Source organism: Crinia signifera, chromosome 2, assembly GCF_055691185.1.
Source record: "Crinia signifera chromosome 2, ASM5569118v1, whole genome shotgun sequence".
NCBI classification, from domain to species: Eukaryota; Metazoa; Chordata; class Amphibia; order Anura; family Myobatrachidae; genus Crinia; species Crinia signifera.
Genome location: NC_139218.1, coordinates 14223472 through 14243747, shown reverse-complemented (window position 1 = coordinate 14243747; position 20276 = coordinate 14223472). Strand labels below are relative to the sequence as shown.

At 44.1% G+C, this 20276-nt stretch overlaps 1 protein-coding gene across 2 annotated transcripts in view; it reads right to left on the bottom strand.

The window, feature by feature from the left end:
• CD247 (CD247 molecule) overlaps positions 1-20276 on the bottom strand; it is a 129573-nt gene that overhangs the window by 15530 nt on the left and 93767 nt on the right. For both annotated transcript variants that reach the window (XM_083170931.1, XM_083170932.1), the window contains exons 2-3: positions 2703-2806; positions 1672-1713 (exon numbers count right to left, since the gene is read on the bottom strand). In XM_083170931.1, the coding sequence (XP_083027057.1) occupies positions 1672-1713; positions 2703-2806 (146 nt within the window). The remainder of the gene's footprint in view (positions 1-1671; positions 1714-2702; positions 2807-20276) is intronic.

Sequence of the window (20276 nt, the reverse complement as noted above, 5' to 3'; positions counted from 1 at the left end):
GGCCGAGGCAGATTTCCAATGTTACGCCCTGTGAAAATCCTGCGATCTATTCTTAATGATTGTAACAGGGCAAGTGGATGTCATTGACCGTCTCCTGTCCATTTCCCATTCATGCAATGGCACATCCACCATACTGTACGTACATTTTGTGCCCCAAAAGCCCCACCATCCATCCATGTCATATACTCACAGAACAATGAGTGCTATGACCCGGATGCCAGGGCTTTGGTGTGGAGGGTAGCCTCGGACTGGCCTGGGGAATTAACCGGTAGGCCCAAACTATTTTGACCCCGCCCACTTTTTAGATGGGCGTGGCCTGATAGAAACGGTTTGTGTCTGTAGCGGATGACTGACCTGGCAGCTGCAGGTTGCTTTTGTTATTGCCGCAAGTCAATCAGTAGCCAATGACTGCCCAGCAGTGATAACAAAAGCATCCTGTAGCCACCGGGTCAAAAGAAAAGGAGCTGCTGGTGGGCTGACGTCATAACATCACGCGTCGGACCCCACCCCACGCCTGACGTCACACGCCGCCCTGCCCCCCTCCCGTGGGCCCTTCCCCTCCCAGTCCGACACTTGCAGAGAGTAATGCCAGCCTTTGCTATAGAAGTCTATGGGCTTCTTTCCTCCCTCATAGAGGGTTCTGATCGGAACCTTATTAACGTATTCCCATTTTAGCCTTAGGACCCTCCCCGGTCCCCTATTGTGTACTGTAATCTCTCCAATAACATAAAATTGACAAAAAATGATGCTGCAGCCATCAATGTAATTACAGAGATGATGTCTAGATGCACAAGATCCACAAACTGCAGAAATCCCAGTTCAGCCAATGGGCGAGATGCACTAAACAAAAAATGCCTTAAAAACCCAATTTTCAGGGTTTTTTGCGCATTTTCATATGCAGTAAAGTCCCACCGCTGGGGCTCTAGCTGGCGTAACCCCATAGAAGCCTATGGGCTTCCCTTTGCATCCCCCGCTGCCCCGCACAACCCCCGCCGGTCCGCGCCAACCCCCTCAGCCTCCTGCTGTGCTGCCCAGACCAGTGACCTCCTCCTCCCTGCACCTCTTCCGGGTGCAGGGAGGAGGAGGTGGAGCCCAGTAGCCTCTGCAGCCATCTGAGCAGGAAAAGGGGGGAGAGCCGCCGGCGACCGCACACACATCGCCAGGCACATTGCAAAGGCAGCTCTTAACACAAGAGCTGTCCTTTGCGTTAATAATCGCATATGTTAGTGCATATGCGATTATTAACAATGCGAATGCCGGCGGAGGAAGTTGGTGCAATACATCGCCGCCCCTCGCCGCACCACCACAGCGATGCTAGTGTATACAGTATGTACTAACATACTAACATATGCGACTAGGTCTCTGTCACATCCCTGGGCAGGGAAGCAGGTCACGTGTCCTGGCCGCCTCCTCCTTCCCCCTGCAGCCAGAAGGAGGGAGGAGGAGTCTGATGGAGGTGCTGTATGCCGGGGACTCGTGGGAGTGGGGACGGTGCCTGCGGCAGGCGGCAATATGAAGCCCATAGGCTTCTATAGGGTATCGCCACACCCTGGCAGGCAAAAACGCAGCAGCCGGGGGTGTTAGTACAATTGATCATGCATTTTTACCTTAGTACATCCCGCCCAACGTGTGAACAGAGAGAGAGATACAGTAAGACTGAGTATTACTTACACTGTATGATTCTTCACCCGGCATAGGAGGCCTCTTTACAAACTGGAGGAGATATAGTAGAGCAATTATTATTTATATTATTATTATTATTATTATTATTATTATTATTATTATTATTTTGAATACGCATTGTATGGTTTAGTAATGATGGGACAGAGATGCAGCAGGTAAACGGGTGAATTGCCTTTTTACCCAAAGTCCTGTGGGCACCCAAGCATTTGCCGCAAGCTGTAGGACACTTTGGGTATGGCCGGGCTGGCTTTGCCGAGTACTGCCAGAGGGACAAACGCAGCAGTGATGCCAGCAGGACCAACACTGGTAAAGGCCATGCCCATGTATGACCTAGAGCCCTGTAACCCACCGCATTCACCCCTCCCAGCTTGCCCCGCCCAGCTTGCCATAAACCCCAGCCAATCATCTCTGCAGGACCATGTTACACCAAAGGTAATGTAGCACCTGGTGAGATATCACAATGCACACTGCTTCCTGTGTGTATATTATCCCATGGGCACCTCTGCTGGTATATATAATCCTGGGGCATCTATGCCAGGTTGGTATATGGGACTGATCAAGGGAGAATAGGTCCTGTAAATCAGGATCCTGACTGTCTGGCTTTTAGCAGTTGGGATTCCGATGACGGTCTACTGACCTTTCGGGAGATCATCCGGCACCCGCCTATTGGTGAATATGTGTAATAAAGGGGGTAATGAGGTTCTGAGGCATCGCTGACATAAAATGTTGTGGCATTATTCATATAATATGCGGGAGGAATAAATAGAAGTAGCATTTGAGTTGGCCATCTTGCCCTTTACTGTGATGGGCACCATTCCATGATTCATGGCTCAGTAATATAGATGGTGAGAGGAATGTGTATGTAGTTCCGGGTGCTGGGTCTGTATGGAGGAGATGCAGTGTCCTGTCTACAGGTTACCCTGTAATATAATACACAGAAATCCCCAGGGTACACGTGGGATACATGCTGGCCCTGCTTATCTGTATTCTGTACAGGGAAGGAGAATGAGGCCTCTTACTTTCTCTCTGAAGAGAAGCGCAGTAATGATGATCGCATAGAGAAACAGTATGCCGTCCAGGATGTAGCAGATGCGAGGGTCCGTCCAACCGAAGACTTGGGCTTCTGTGGGGGGAATAAAGAGGTTTACGTCAGCAGGGAATCCCACAGTAACATTGTGTAATATGTGCTATCATTTACAAGCTGAGAGGGGGGATTGTTTCCCAGAACACAGAGGTGGGTGCAGTGTCGATGACCCCCCGCAATCATCCAGGGGTATAATACAGGGGTACATGCTTCCCGACTGCGCATCACAGTATCAAGTGCACGGAACATAAAGGAACCCAATTATAGTAGTGTATTTGCAGCTATATCCCGGAAAACCTGCTTTCTAAAGTTAGTTATCCCCATATGCATGAAGTAGGGAATCCCTCCATTCTCGCACACAGCTACATCCCCTATAGCAGTGTTTTTCTACCACTGTGCCGTGGCACACTAGTGTGCCTTGAGCTGTTCTCAAGTGTGCCCCCAGATCTAGAGATGCCCAAACCAGTTTACAGCCACCACCAGTGCAACTCTTATTTACTGGTCTCTTCTTTTCATATAAAGAGGCCAATGTATTTGATTTTTGTTACCTGAAGGCCAATAGTTTTTTTTATATTTTCCTGTGGGGCCAATGTGCTTTGCCCTGTGGGGATCTCATGGTGTGCCTTGGCAATTTTTAAATCTTATTTAGTGTGCCGCAAGGTAAATAGGTTGAAAATCACTGGTATATAGGTTTCTGATCAGTGGAGTGGAGAGGGGGGGGCAGGCAGTTAATTTTTACAGGCCTGGGTCTGCTGGAGGGGCTATTCCCCCCCTCTCCCTCCTTGCAGTGGGGCGAGAGATATGACAGGCTGTCGCAGCAGCACAGCATCTCTCCCCAGCTCAGCACACGCCCATTGACCACACCCCATCCAGTGGACACGCCTCTTCCATTTTACTGGAGCCAGGAAGACATGTCGGCATCCCTGGTTGTGATGCTGCCCAATTTACCAATATCTGGAATGCAAATAATATAATACTCGCAACAATCTATATAACAGTTCTGTTGGTGTAATTCAGGCTCACTCTGTATTAGCACCCAGGGCCGCCGACAGGGGGGGTCTGGGTGTACTTGAGTCCAGGGCCTCGATGGTTCTGACCGAGGGTAGAGCCCGGGCAACTCTCACCAGCAGCAGGCACTCACCCCCGCGGCCGCCCGCCTGCCGCCCAGCTCCAGGTTGATTAGCCTGGCGGCTGCGGCGGCACATTGTGACTGTGCGCAGTGAGTCAGTCACATGATGCAGCATCATTTAACTATGCAGCCGCCGGGAATCGGCAAAGGAAGGAGCCCCGCCCCCAACCATAATGACGTCACGCCGTGCGTGACTGAGAGTGACTGACTGAAGAGCAGCGCAGCAGCACAGACCCGGTCCCCAGCCTAATAAGGTACCAAAAGTTAGTTAAAAGGCCCGGGGGTAGCGGGGGTGGACGTCGGTGGGGAGGGGTGTAATTTTGTCAGTCCCGGGCCGCAAAATTTCTGACGGCAGCCCTGTTAGCACCTGACCTTTCTCAGCCATAAATGATATAACTGTGTATATCAGTGCTGTGGGGGCTCTCTGCTGGGTGATCTATAGCAAAGTCCTACCTATTTGGATGTGGAGATTATATATATATATATATATATATATATATATACACACACACACACACACACACAGGGCTAGCAGTGTGGTTACAGAGAGCAGATCAGCAGCTGTGTTTTTGAATACCGAGGTTTCCTGTGTTGCTTTACTTAGTGAGTTCTTATCTACCTGCCATCTACCAGATGAAATTGACTCGTGGCTCTCGTCTGTGAGGTAGCACTTGAGTCAAATTGTCACAGGGCCTCTAGTCAAGATAAATCATTAGATAGTGGGAAAAAAAGGAAGACACGGTATACTGGGGTGACACAATTACATCCACAACATCAACTATGTACATTGAAGAGGAAACTCCGGGCCAAAGCAAACGTATACTAGCCAAAGTATTGAACAGAACATCAAAGATAAAAGCTGCTGAATTTAATTATTATTTTCCAAGCATAACACAGAGGGAACATTAGATATAATTATATGTATTTATTTATTTTTTTCAATGAAAAGAGTATATTAATTTTTGGCTTGTGTACGGAATTTCATAATTGTTGCATAATATTCAAAAGTTCAAGCTATGTTGTCAGACCCTCAGCCGTCCCGTATGGAGCAGAACAGTCATGCTTTTGAGGGGCTTTCCACCGCCCCCATGCAGGGTACAGTGACCTGCAAGGGCGGAGGTTTGGAGGAGCACTCTTACACTGCTGCTCTGCTTATCAGGTTGAATAGATGGTGTGCTATTTAATACTCTGTGATGCTGGTCATTCTGCTCTTCCCACTAAATAACTCTCAGTCTGCAGCATCCTGCTGCCCATATTCCCTTCCTCATATCATGTCACTGCTCCTGTCACAAGCAGCCCTGTCCTCACTGATACATCACTCATCTCCTGATATACTCTGTGCTGCTGGGGACCCTGCTCCTCCCACTATATAACTCTCAGTCTGCAGCATCCTGCTGCCCATATTCCCTTCCTCATATCATGTCACTGCCCCTTTCACATGCAGCCCTGTCCTCACTGACACATCACTCATCTCCTGATATACTCTGTGCTGCTGGGAATCTTACCCCTCCCACTATATAACTTTCAGTCTGTAGCTTCCTGCTGTCTTCTTTCCCAATGTAATCACTCACTGGGATGAGCTTCAAGTGATTCATCTCCTATATTTGTTTAAGGGGATAAGCATTAAATTGAGATTTACAGTAGATAGTAGATACTCGTACAAAAAATAAAACTCAAAAAGTTGTTTTGTTTTCCACTGGGTGACTACTCTCATTAAAAGCGGGATGTACTAAAGGGAAAATGCGGTAAAGCGGGGATTTTATCGCATTTTCCTATGCACCATTAGCCATCCGCCCATCTCTGCGTGGCAATACCCTATAGAAGCCTATGGGCTTCTATCGCCGCCCGCCGTCCGGACGACCCCCCTTCACGTCCTCCATCGATCTCCTCCTCCCCCAGCAGGTGTCACAGCCGGGAGGACATCCGGCTGCAGGGGGGAGGAGGAGACGCAGGGGGACAAGGACAGCCCCCGGGATGTGACGGAGACCCCCGCACACCACATTATAGGTATCGCAACCCGATGCTAGCCACATATGCGGCTGGCAGGCGAAAGGCGGCGATGTATATTAATACATCCCGCCCTAAATTTAATTGCCAAGATATCACTGTAATTATGATTTATGGATAAGTGTATTTACCAAAGGAAACATAATGTTTTCAAAATCTGTTTATATGTACCAAACTACCAAAAGTTTTTTTTTTACTTGAGCATCTATTAATCCCAGTATTAATGCTACATATATTAGAAATCTTCAACAAAACTCACTTACTGCTAGGCTGTTAACTTGCAAGATAATTCCTTTGTAAATTTATGTAACATTTCAAATTTCTTTTTTTTTCTCATATACAATCTCCAGTATTGAAATGCAGTATATTTGTATTTTAGAATATAAACTGTACCATGTGTATTTCAATCATGATAAAATTATTTACATTTGCAAATCATTGGTTCTTTCCTCTTGTTTGATGCTTATTTTAGGCAACGTGGAGATAAAGAAAACGTATACTTTTAAAAAATATATTTTGGTTTACATATTAAGCTTTTGTATATATTAATTTAATGTAAAGAACCTTCATTTAAAAAATTATATTGCTCTGATTAATAATTGCCACCCTAATGATTATGGATTGATAAATAAAAAAGGGACATAAACCTTTACAATGCAGATGAAAAGTATATTTTATCTAAGGCTAATATAAATACATTCAATTTTTAAAACAAAATGCATTTTAATAAAAGATATTAATTACTCTACTGTTTTAGGTGACAAACCAAATAAAAAATAAATATTGTTTTATTTAGATTTAAAAAATATTTTAGGAAGTTCAGGCTTCTGGTTTGTTTAATTAAATGTATTATCAGTTTTAAGTAAGAAAAACAAATTCAATTAAATTAATGTCCCTCAGAGGATGTGTTTAATACCCCAATTAACCTCTTTCACTAATGTCAGGAGATCTTTAAATTGAGCGATATTTCTACAAGTGTTATCAGACTGGTAAAATTGACCTTATTGCAATATTTTTCCCTGAAGCTATAAAACATATTTATATTGCGTTACACTATTCTGTGCATAATTGACATTTTTATCTTTTTATAATTTATAAAAAACATCTACTTATTTTTTATGAAATTAATATGAAGTCCATTTTACATAGGCATTAATATGTACATAAAATATAAACAGATATATGTTTAATGCAAATTTCTCATAAAGATATTTCTTTCGCATTTTACATAAATCTAAATTCTGCATTAGATATAGTGGAAATGAAAAAGATATCCTATGAGTTATATTACCAGAAAACAATTATTGTAATTTTTTTCTTTCTTCTAAACCCAGGGAATAAAAGCTTTCCTATTTTTTCTTAAATGGATATTACGTACTAATTGTTTGGGATTATAATCTCTCCATAGGAAATGTATTTTTATATCTGTACCATTTAATATTATAGCCATAGTATCCACACTAGAACATGACATTGGAATATTAAACCTGCACACATGCAATTTAATATAACTAATTTGAATTTTCTTTTCATGTTTTACAATTCATTTTTAGAAATGCATTTTTTTCAGTGACTGAAGGAATCTTAAAAAACAGGAAAAAAAAATTCAGGTAATTTCCAAATAAAGCATAAACATCATCAATATGTTTTCACATAATTACAAATAAATTATATGGACAATGCTGACATCTACGTTTATCTCCCTGAGTCTCGAAAGGCAAATCAAAGGTACACAAACAACTCTAATTTCAAGTAATATTTTTATTAATTAATTGCAGCTAGTGTTAACTCATCATTATTATGAGGATATATTTTGTATTCTCATTGAATGGCTGCTTGCTTGTAAATCCTTGTATACAATTATATGCATTATCTACTATTCCGTTATCATAAATACAGTTACTGTTCTCATATTTTCTTGAGTTTATTGTAATCTCATCATCCATTACAGTAAGTAATAAATAGATGCAAACATTGGAAAGATCATTGATTGTGATTTAATTATTTTCACGTCGTGTCAAATCTTTGCAATGTATTTATCATTTAATACTCTAATAAATTCACAGTATAATTGTAAGGAATAGGATTTATGTACGGTAGTATAGTTTTTAAATATACAACTCTACCCAGAATTCTGATTCTAAATGGTGTTCTGTAACAATATGAATACATTTAAAATGTATATAAGAAATAAGTTATTTAAATTCACAAATGCAAAAGTGAATGTTTAAATAATGAAACCAAACATAAAATATCTATATCTATATACACACATAGATGCATACATGCGCACACACACTGTATAAATGACTAATTCTTATATAAAATACATTTTATATATATATATATATATATATATATATATATATATATATATACACACAGCAGCAGCTCCTACCTGACTGATACCTGTGCCTGCCCAGTGAGGCAGCCCTGTCAGCTGGGTCCAGGCATGGATCTGGTGGGGCTGGGACCGATGCATGTGCAGTAGAGGGAGTTGTACTGCACATGAGCAAAACACCAAGTTCTATGGACTGCATTGGCTGCAGCCCATAGAAGATGGATTTGGCTGACAAAAGGCAGAGAGTGGCTTCCTAAAGGAAGCCATTTCTCTGCTTATCGCAGCCCGGGCTGGCAGTTCCAGAGGGAGGGGACACATTTCAATGGGACTGCCTTGTGTGTCTGTGGCTGATATTTAGTACTTACAATAGGAAGTCACAGTATTAGACTGCATCTGGCTCACTGACGACACAAGCTAATGTGACGGATTTACCTGGGAGGCTTTGTCATTTGTCACTTTAAGAATTTAGCACTAAGATGCAGATAGGAAGTGATACATATAACCAAATCTGCAATGTGCTAATTGTATACATTGCAGGGATACATTAATTACCGCATAAAGGGACAGAGCATGCAAAAAAGCTCTGTCCCTGTAAATCCATACTACCCGCCATTACCCCCGTAATCTACAAACAAGTTCAGTGATCAGTAATGCGGGGGGGGAGGGGGGGGGGCAGATGGTCATCCCATCCTTTGCTCCTGTGATCCAGGTGTTTTAATGTGATATTCCACTTCACAGCATCACTTAACTGCACTGGGGATCACAGCAGGAGCACAGACACTCCTGGCTGATAACATTGGCCATATCTGGCAAGCAGAAATAAAACTGTGCTGTAGTCTGGGATACAGAGAGAAACTTTGATAACACTATCTCAAGATAACGTTATTATCCCAGGGCTCCTGCTGGAATGCAAACTTAAGGGCTTGGACTAGAATTTTGCTAATTTTGGGGATGCAAAAATAATATTTGGTCTGAAGTTAATGGTTCCCACTAACTACAGAATTTTATATTTTTGTCTTGTCTTGCAAACTAAAAAAAAAGTAATATCCTTAACCTGGACTGATAAAAATAAATAGGTACATTATAGCACATAAAAAAGAAATACAGAAATTTATATATATTGTGGGGTTTTAGCGTCAAACGGGTAGGCACAGGTGAGGTTTTGGCACAGACTTAGACAGTGACATCACGGCTTGGGTCCAAAACAGGGCTTGCCTGAGTTTATTGCAGCACTCAGAGCAAGAAACTAAAAAAATCAGCCTTTACACTTCAGGCAAAACAGAAAAATAAAACCTACTATGGAGAGGGCTGGCTCCTTTTTAAAGAATCAGGTGCTCTCCTGATTACCAGCCCAGGACAGAACACCCTTTGTAAGCCAGAGCTTACCACACAGATTGAAACAGCCTGCAGTCTATATGCCATAAGACAGGATTCTAGGGGAAAGGTACCTGCCGTCTATGACTTTCCTTGCCACTGTCTTACAATATATATATATATATATATATATATATATATATATATATACAGGCGTGGGCGGTCCGGCACTCTCCCCTCTGATACTGGCGACCTCGGTGCCCTCCAAACAGGTAGACAATAGAGACGAAGAACAAGGCGGCACTCCAAGGGTTTTCAATTTCAAATAAGTGTATTCAAGGTAACACCAACGTTTCGGAGCGTGATATGCTCCTTTGTCAAGGCGAATAAAACAGTGAATGACAAGACATGTACAGTGTCTTACCTTAAGTAAGGTGAGTTACCGCCTCCTCTTCTCCTCAGTCAGCGCGGGTTTCCCGTATCCGTCCCTGTGTGTTCACGGCGGAAGTGACCTGGTGGTATCCTGTGCGAGGGCTGGAACGCAGCGGTGACTGAAAATGACACGCATGACGCTGGGACCAGGGAGTAGCCGTGGGCGGTTGCTAAGAAACCAGTTCTAGGGCTATGCGTACACAGGTGGATAACGGGAGAGTCCGGCTGCTGTAAAGAGATGGCGTATACATTAAAATGGGGTGAACAAATATATACCAGTGCTGAAAATTAAGACATGATCAGAAAACTAAGACATGATATACAGTGTAATAAACGAAAAACCATTAGTATATATAAACACACCATAAGTGTATGCTGTAAATAAAGGTAAAGTTAAAAACGGATATATTACTAATATGCAGATATATATTAGATGCTAATTCCTATAATTTGTATAAAAGTTGTTGAGAGATAACTCATAGTCATTCGTGTAGGAACTACAGAAAAACTGTTAATGGTAATTTGTCATTAAGACCGTGGGGTTTAACCGCATTAAGTCGGTGAATCCATGTTGTCTCTAATCTGAGGAGTTTGCCTTCTCTGTCCCCCCTTCGTATAGACGCTGGAACATGGTCTATGGCCATGTGTTTGAGGTCAGCCAGTCTGTGATGGGCTACAGCAAAATGTTTGGCCACTGGTAAATCCGTATTTTTTGTATTTCCAATTAGGGCTTTTTTTTTTTTGCGAATAAATTTTTTATTGAGTTTTTTTGCATAAATTTGCACAGAATAAAGACTTTGTGTATACGATAGACAAAGACATGCATCAAAAAACAAACTGGAACCTTTATCTAAATTTACGTAATATCAGTTGTTTGTATTAATGTAGTTTAAGTTACTCAGCACAAAAGTCCATCGGTAGACCAAGTCACATATTGAGTGTCGAAGAAGGAGAGGCTTCAGAGCCAGTGAGAAAAAAAAAAGAGACAAAAAAGAAAACGAGAGAAAAGGGGGAAGATGTAGGTAGAAAGGGGCTGAAGAAAGGGATTGGGGTATTGGATGTGGTCTCTCTGGTATCAAGTCTCTAAGAGTAAATGAAATGAAAGTATGCTAGTAGTGGTCAAATTACATTATATTTGTATAGTGTTCCGACTCTTTAAAGGTCAGCCAGGGCAACCAGGTTGAATTGAATGATGCGCGTCTAGATTCTAATGAGGAAATAAGGTCCTCCATAGCCATGTAATGGTCTAAGCGACTGCACCATTCTTGCATGGTTGGGGGAGAGTTGGACTTCCCCAATTAGGGCTTTTTTTATAGATGAGCGATGGTTTGCCATTCTTTCTCGCATGGGTCTGCTGGTCTTGCCCACATATATTAGGCCACATGGACACTGGATCACATATACAATAAATGCCGACATACAGTCCAAAACATGGTTGATTGGATACTTTTTATGAGTTGTCGGATGGATGAATGCTGGTCCTGTAAGCATATCAGTGCATGTTGTGCACTTTACGCATTTATAACATCCTTTTTGTTTAGTGAGCATGTGGCTATTTACTTCTTTCTGGTGTTGTTCAAATCCAGTTATGTCCCCATGTACTATGGTATCTTTAATATTTTTTCCCCTGGTATAACATAACATGGGTCTTTTCTTTTGGAAACATGGTAGATGTTTATCAGATTTAATAATTGGCCATAATGGGCATTATGGCCAATTATTAAATCTGATAAACATCTACCATGTTTCCAAAAGAAAAGACCCATGTTATGTTATACTAGGGGAAAAAATATTAAAGATACCATAGTACATGGGGACATAACTGGATTTGAACAACACCAGAAAGAAGTAAATAGCCACATGCTCACTAAACAAAAAGGATGTTTTAAATGCGTAAAGTGCACAACATGCACTGATATGCTTACAGGACCAGCATTCATCCATCCGACAACTCATAAAAAGTATCCAATCAACCATGTTTTGGACTGTATGTCGGCATTTATTGTATATGTGATCCAGTGTCCATGTGGCCTAATATATGTGGGCAAGACCAGCAGACCCATGCGAGAAAGAATGGCAAACCATCGCTCATCTATAAAAAAAGCCCTAATTGGAAATACAAAAAATACGGATTTACCAGTGGCCAAACATTTTGCTGTAGCCCATCACAGACTGGCTGACCTCAAACACATGGCCATAGACCATGTTCCAGCGTCTATACGAAGGGGGGACAGAGAAGGCAAACTCCTCAGATTAGAGACAACATGGATTCACCGACTTAATGCGGTTAAACCCCACGGTCTTAATGACAAATTACCATTAACAGTTTTTCTGTAGTTCCTACACGAATGACTATGAGTTATCTCTCAACAACTTTTATACAAATTATAGGAATTAGCATCTAATATATATCTGCATATTAGTAATATATCCGTTTTTAACTTTACCTTTATTTACAGCATACACTTATGGTGTGTTTATATATACTAATGGTTTTTCGTTTATTACACTGTATATCATGTCTTAGTTTTCTGATCATGTCTTAATTTTCAGCACTGGTATATATTTGTTCACCCCATTTTAATGTATACGCCATCTCTTTACAGCAGCCGGACTCTCCCGTTATCCACCTGTGTACGCATAGCCCTAGAACTGGTTTCTTAGCAACCGCCCACGGCTACTCCCTGGTCCCAGCGTCATGCGTGTCATTTTCAGTCACCGCTGCGTTCCAGCCCTCGCACAGGATACCACCAGGTCACTTCCGCCGTGAACACACAGGGACGGATACGGGAAACCCGCGCTGACTGAGGAGAAGAGGAGGCGGTAACTCACCTTACTTAAGGTAAGACACTGTACATGTCTTGTCATTCACTGTTTTATTCGCCTTGACAAAGGAGCATATCACGCTCCGAAACGTTGGTGTTACCTTGAATACACTTATTTGAAATTGAAAACCCTTGGAGTGCCGCCTTGTTCTTCGTCTCTATTATATATATATATATATAGTATCTACAAAAAATTTATATTTTATAAAGAAATATATATATATAGATGCTGTGGAACCCTTGTGGCACTATATAAATATAGGATAATAATAATAAATATATACTGTATGTGCGTGTGCATATATGCATATATATATATATATATATATATTTTTTATTTTTTTTTACGGGGATGACCTTTAAAAATATATATATAGCATTTACTTTGGTAGCAATAAAGATGCAATCTGCAAATCATTGCTCACTTCTATTTTATCCATTACATCCTGAGCATCTGATGCTGAAGGTGACACCATTTCTGGGTGTAATTTCTTGAAAGGAGCTCAGTTCTCATTTGTATGTTGGTGAATAATTTTAGCGTGCCATCTGTGTGTTTTATCTGTAAGATGTGATTTTATAGTACAGGTGCACTTGACCCAACACTTATTTGTGATTGAGGTCAGCCATTGTTTCATCCCTGCCTCGCTATGCATTGTGGGATAATGATATAACCCCGCTGAGTAAGCGTATTAGACTAGACACAAATAATATACCCTTATCTGCTGCTGCTGAAATACCGTAATACCAGCTTTTTCCAGTATGTCCTTCCCGGCATGGATACAGAAACAGCCCCTGTTGGGGGTCTCCGGATTCTCCGGACCAACACTGGGCATAAATGGGTTCAATAAAAGAGGCAACACACACTTAGGGCCAGATTTATCAAGTCTCAAAAAGTGATAAAATGGAGAGTGATAAAAAAAATACCCAGCCAATCAGCTCCTAACTGTCATGTTACAGGCTGGGTTTGAAAAATGAGTTAGAAGATTTTTTGAAGCTTGATACATCTGGCCCTTATTCACCTGTGGGGTGTTTGCACTTGGCGGGGGGTGTCAGGTTTTTTTCTTCACTTGAGGTTTCTGTTGCTTATTTTGTTCAGATGGGATCCTGCGGTATTCAGCATTATGTTGCCTCGTGCACCCGAGTTTCAGTCACATTTACGATTACACCTGATTTTAACCTGCACCAACTATCCCCCCGCCCCCCACCTCTTCCCCATTCAGGCTCGTCTCCCCTTTACTTATTGTCATTATCGGCTGACAGCTCTTATCATTTCCATTACACAGAGTCTGACAGCCCATCTGCTCTGAGAATCTTCTTCCCTACCTCAAAGTCTTCCAATTGTCCCCAGAGTAGCTGCCTTTTAATACCTCCCCCATTATTACATTACATTCCTAGCTCTGGCTGCTGATGCCTGTGCTGAGAGACCCTCCCACGCACCCAATATGGCCGCAGAGAATGTATTACGTCTGATATTTCTTCTACGGTGTCACAGATCTTCCTTTTGTCTCCTAAAAGCACCGGTTTCCTAAAGGAGTGGGGTCCTTATAAAAAGGTGTTTTATATGTGACAGCAGTATAGTGCGCAAGTGCAACATAAACAAACACCCCTGTCTGACATAGAGGCAGACTATACAGCCGGGATAACGTAAAAGTCAGACAGAACAGAAAGGGGTAAGAAGGGTGACTTCCTCTTCACATAATGATTGGGCATGTCTATTATATATCTTGCTGCCTTTGCAGGGCTGTCAAGAGTAGTTTAGGGCCCATGCATGCCTAAGGACAGCCTCTAGACTGCTTTGGGAACCTTGAACAATGGCACAATAACACCTGGGGTACCAGAGTATTGGCATACTGATACCTGGTGACCAGAACAATGACACACTGACACCTGGTGTCCCAGAACAATGTCCCTTGAATCATCTGGACCAATTCCATTTTGGGATATTACTAATTACTCCAGTACACAGCGGAAGATCGTCCAAATGGGAAGCTTGAGCCCTTGAAATCATAGGGCAATTCAGGACTACTGCGTCACTCATCTCTGGACGACGCAACCATTTACCAGAAGAACTTGGATGGTAATATAAAATCCCTTTTATATTATTTTAAACTTGTGCACATTGACTTTTAATGTCTAACGATTCATCGTAATATTAATTAATTTTTAAGTTAAGAAGATTGTATGTATTGTTTTTGAGAACCGTCTTGTCTAATTATTGGTACAGCCAGCGCTGGCACATCTTTTTATTTTTTATCTTTCATAACCCCAGCTTGAATGAACAAGGGATTTCCTGTGAGGCCATGCCCATGTGTGATTGGCCACACCCCTTTTGGACACGCGGGGCGCCACCAGTATAAATTAAACCGCTGCAGATAGTTAGATAGAGCCAAATTAATAGCCATTCACTGGCAAATTCAGGCATTATAATAATTTCAGATAGATATAGTGTAGAATCTCAAATATATATATATATATTTATTTTTTTAAAGTAAATAATGACAAACGATGCTCCTGTTTTATAGTTGCGATATTTTTGCTCCTCTGCGCCATTTATTATAGTTGTTATCTGTTCCCTGATTGCATTTTATGTTATTCCTGTGATTTTCAGGCTGAAGACTGGAATCTTTTTCAATGTAATTTTCCACATTTCATCAATCTTGAGATCGGACCAGGGATGACATCTCCGGCTGCTGGGCACCCTAGTTATCCGCCTTAAGGAATAGGAAAAGAGTTTTCTCGCTTATCAAGTTTGCTCAGCTGCTGAAAGGGTGCAAATGATTGGCCAGTGCCGATCACAGATTCCTAATCCAAATTAAAAATGATATACAAAAACCCCGACAATCTATCACTGCAGATATCAGATTAACTGATGTGGTTTCAAGATATCTGTAATTATGGAAAAGATAAATACCGGACGCTCAGATTAAACGTATTTCATATTTTACTAGAAAATTACAGGTCATATATTCCACCAATTTTAGCAAGGTATGTCTATGAAGGATTTATTGGAACTTGCGGGTAAACATTAAAATAAAAAATAATAATGTGGTTAGCAAATGAATACACAAGAATTTCTGTAGTGTGAGAAAAGGGCGGTATTGGGAGATATAATTGGAAGACATATTAATGACTTAGGGGGACTTGTATAAATGGGGGGCCCATTTATCTCCTCCGCATCTGAGGATGCAAATGTGCAATGATAATATCGGCCCAACTCGCAATGCGATAATTACATCGCATGAATGTATTAATTATCACATGCAGGAGAGCTTGTGGCGAAAGTCTATCCCTGCGATACCGCTGCCGCCGGCACCCCCCTCCCCATTGCGACAACCATCCTCCCCACACCGTGGTATACTCTACCTACCCCCAGGGATCGGCTCCTGCAGCGATGCAAGTCTTGAGGCTTCATTCTCCTGTGACCCCCGTGCTGTAAAGTGAGCTGTCACTTTACTGCACCGGGGGGGGGGGGGGGTCACAGTGCAGCAGGTGGTGCTAGAGACCGACAGCCTTCAAAGGACCACCAATTCCTCGACCCTGGGGAGGTGAGTATGTATTTTTTTTAATTGATTTGTTTATTTTTTTAACTGTCCATCGGACATAGGGGGTTATTCTGGTGGGCGATCTTGGAATGATATGGATGTTCACCCACAAAGCTGCAAATGGATGTTTATGTTAAACATCCATTCGCAGGCCCTGTGTGCGAGCACACGCTGTGAAGGGCGGAGAAGTGACACTTGGGCGAGCCTAAGCCACGCCCTTTGAAATAGGGGGCATGGCCTCATGTTCAGGAGGTGCGTTCCATAATTGCAGTATTCCCGCAAGGCCATGCCCCATTTTCACGCTATGAGAGCTGCTGGCCATGCCCCCAGCCCCACTGTCTCACTGAATAGACACTGGGCACATGCGCACTATATCTATTCACCGCTGCTCTGCTCAAAACCGCAGGACACTGCCAGCACCCCCACTCGGGGAACACGTAACAGTCCCACAAAACAGGACTGTTTAAGTTTAAAAAAAATCTAATTTCTGTATGGGGGTGTCAGAAACTTTTTTGGCAGGGGGCTCAATATTTCTAGTTATGCCACTGGGTGATGGGGGGCAACACAGTCATAACAAATTTCGTACTGGTGAGAGGAAATGCTTAAAGTTGAACAGATTGGGCAATAGCTGTAACATCTGACTAGTCTGCATTACTCACCTAGAATGGAACAGAAATTAAAAGTGTTACTCACACAAACAAAGGAGGCGCTGGGTGATATGCACTGAGTGCTGCGGCTGACCTCATATATTAGGCAAGTACTACCTTAAACTCTGTTTAAATTTTCTGAGAACTTAGAAAACCACAGAAAACAAGCACAATGTCTGAGTGTACCACCCGCAGTCTCTGTAACACGTGGTGTCCCCTCTACAATCATACCACAACAGGGTGGGGGGGGGGGTGGGGGGGGGAATTTATCAAACCTTGGTGAAAAATGAAACATGTAGAGCTAAAGTACCGACCAACCAGCTACTAATTGTCATTTTTCAAACAAAGCCTTTGATATGGCATTAAGGAGCCCATTGGATAGTACTTTATCTCTCTACACAATGTCAAAAATAGTGTTGCTTTAAATTGCCATGCTGGTATGGCATATGCAGCTTTTATTTGATTTGTATACACCCATCAGCCATAACATTAATTCCACTTGCCTAATAATGTACAATTCCCCCTGGTGCCACCAAAACAGCTCTGTCCCATGAGGCATGGACTCCACAGGAGTCCTGTGGCATCTGGCACCAAGATGCTGACCACACTTGGATACCTCTGGTCAGCACACACGAGGACCTCTGGTCAGCACACACGAGGACCTCTGGTCAGCACACACGGGGACCTCTGGTCAGATCACACGGGGACCACTGGTCAGCGCACGCGGGGACCTCTGGTCTGCGCACGCGGGGACCTCTGGTCTGCCCACGCTGGGACCTCTGGTCTGCCCACGCGGGGACCTCTGGTCTGCCCACGCGGGGACCTCTGGTCAGCCCACGCGGGGACCTCTGGTCAGCCCAAGCGGAGACCTCTGGTCAGCTAAAGCGGGGACCTCTGGTCAGCCCACGCGGGGATCTCTGGTCAGCACACGCGGTGGTCCAATGGTCAGCCCACGCGGGGACCTCTGCTCAGCCCACGCGGGGACCTCTGCTCAGCCCACGCGGGGACCTCTGCTCAGCCCACGCGGGGACCTCTGCTCAGCCCACGCGGGGACCTCTGCTCAGCCCACGCGGGGACCTCTGGTCAGCACACGCGGGGACCTCTGGTGAGAACACGCGGGGACCTCTGGTGAGAACACGCGGGGATCTCTGGTCAGCACACGCGGTGGTCCACTGGTCAGCCCACGCGGGGACCTCTGGTCAGCCCACGCGGGGACCTCTGGTCAGCCCACGCGGGGACCTCTGGTCAGCCCACGCGGGGACCTCTGGTCAGCACACGCGGGGACCTCTGGTCAGCACACAAGGGGACCTCTAGTCAGAACACACGGGGACTCTGGTCAGCACACACTGGGACCTCTGGTCAGCACACACGGAGACCACTGGTCAGCACACACGGGGACCTCTGGTCAGATCACATGGGGACCACTGGTCAGCACACGTGGGAACCTCTGGTTAGTACAGCACTAATTAGAACCTCTGGACACATTAGCTGTCGGAGGCCTCCGTGGACTCTATGTTCTACATATAAATTCATTGCCTCCGTTTCAGTTTTGCGGTCACCCATTCACAGCTGTGTAGATACGCCACAGCTCATGTACTGCTGTGACCACAACTCTTTCCACTCCACACCTTTATTACCTTTATGCCTTATATACAAAGGGGTACTTGTTTCCTATCTGGGCGCCCACGATTTTAATCGCGGGCATCGGGGGTAAAATCGGGGCCATCGCGGGCATCGCGGCCGATAAAAAATCGGGTGCGATGGGCCAGACGCGATGCCCGCGATTTTCCCATAGGGAACAATGTTAAATGCCTCAATTTACCCGCGATGACCGCGATTTACCATAGGAAACAATGTTAAATGGATCAATTTCCCCAAATTATCATAGGGAACAATGGGAAATGTGGCAAAAACACCCCTGAACATAAAAATGTCCCCCCAAAAGTAGTTGACGCCACCCCGCCATCAACGTAAACCCGAAGCGTGGCGAGCGCAGCGAGCCCGCGAGGGGCGGCGGTACGCGTCCTCCGACCTTTTCATGCCCTACTATCCACTAGGGCGTGGAGTGAGAATAGAATAGTGTGGCGAGCGCAGCGAGCCACCGAGCCCGAAGCGTGGCGAGCGCATCGAGCCCCGCGAGGGGACGCGGATACCTTCACAGGTAAACGCGTCCCTTCGCGGGCTTCCCAGGTGTCCGCGACGCCATGGACACCTGGTAAGCCCGCGAGGGGACGCGTATAACTGTGAAGGTATCCGCGTCCCCTCGCGGGGCTCGCTGCGCTCGCCACGCTTCGGGCTCGGTGGCTCGCTGCGCTCGCCACACTATTCTATTCTCACTCCACGCCCTAGTGGATAGTAGGGCATGAAAAGGTTGGAGGACACGTACCGCCGCCCCTCGCGGGCTCGCTGCGCTCGCCACGCTTCGGGTTCACGTTAATGGCGGGGTGGCGTCAACTACTTTTGGGGGGACATTTTTATGTTCAGGGGTGTTTTTGCCACATTTCCCATTGTTCCCTATGATAATTTGGGGAAATTGATCCATTTAACATTGTTTCCTATGGTAAATCGCGGTCATCGCGGGTAAATTGAGGCATTTAACATTGTTCCCTATGGGAAAATCGCGGGCATCGCGTCTGGCCCATCGCATGTCATTATAATGACATGCGATGTACCCGCGATGCCCGCGATGGGCGCCCAGATAGGAAACAAGTACCTACAAAGGCATCCTATAGGCAGCTCCATTACAGGGATCTCCATCTTCCTTAATGACTGGTAAGAGAGAAGCTTCATTGTGGTCAGATCAGATAGATGAGAAGATCACAGCCAGACATTGCTTCAGAGTAATTGAGCCAATTGGTGCATTTCCCCAATATGCGTAATGCAGAGCAGATGGTTTCTATGTATTTCCAAAGCCGGGGTCATAGATGGTCACCTGGAGTAGATCATTGTATGCTAACGCATGAATAAGAATTGGGAAAGGTGTGGGGGGAGGGGGAGAGTCCAGCAGAAGTAGCAGTAAATACAATTCCCTGCCCTGCCTATACTATTCCATTAGGCGTATCAGTGGCTTGGCACAATATAAGCACATTACGTGGCCCTGTGAGGCTGCCACCAATAGCCCGGCCTGGAATAAAACTCTCCTTTTGTGCTGCAGACATGTTCCTATAACAGAACAGACAATGCCAAGTCAGGGGGCAGCCGGCATCTTATTCTTATTCCAATAAATATTTCATGAGTTTGCTAGACAGCAACGAGGAAGGTCACACACAGAG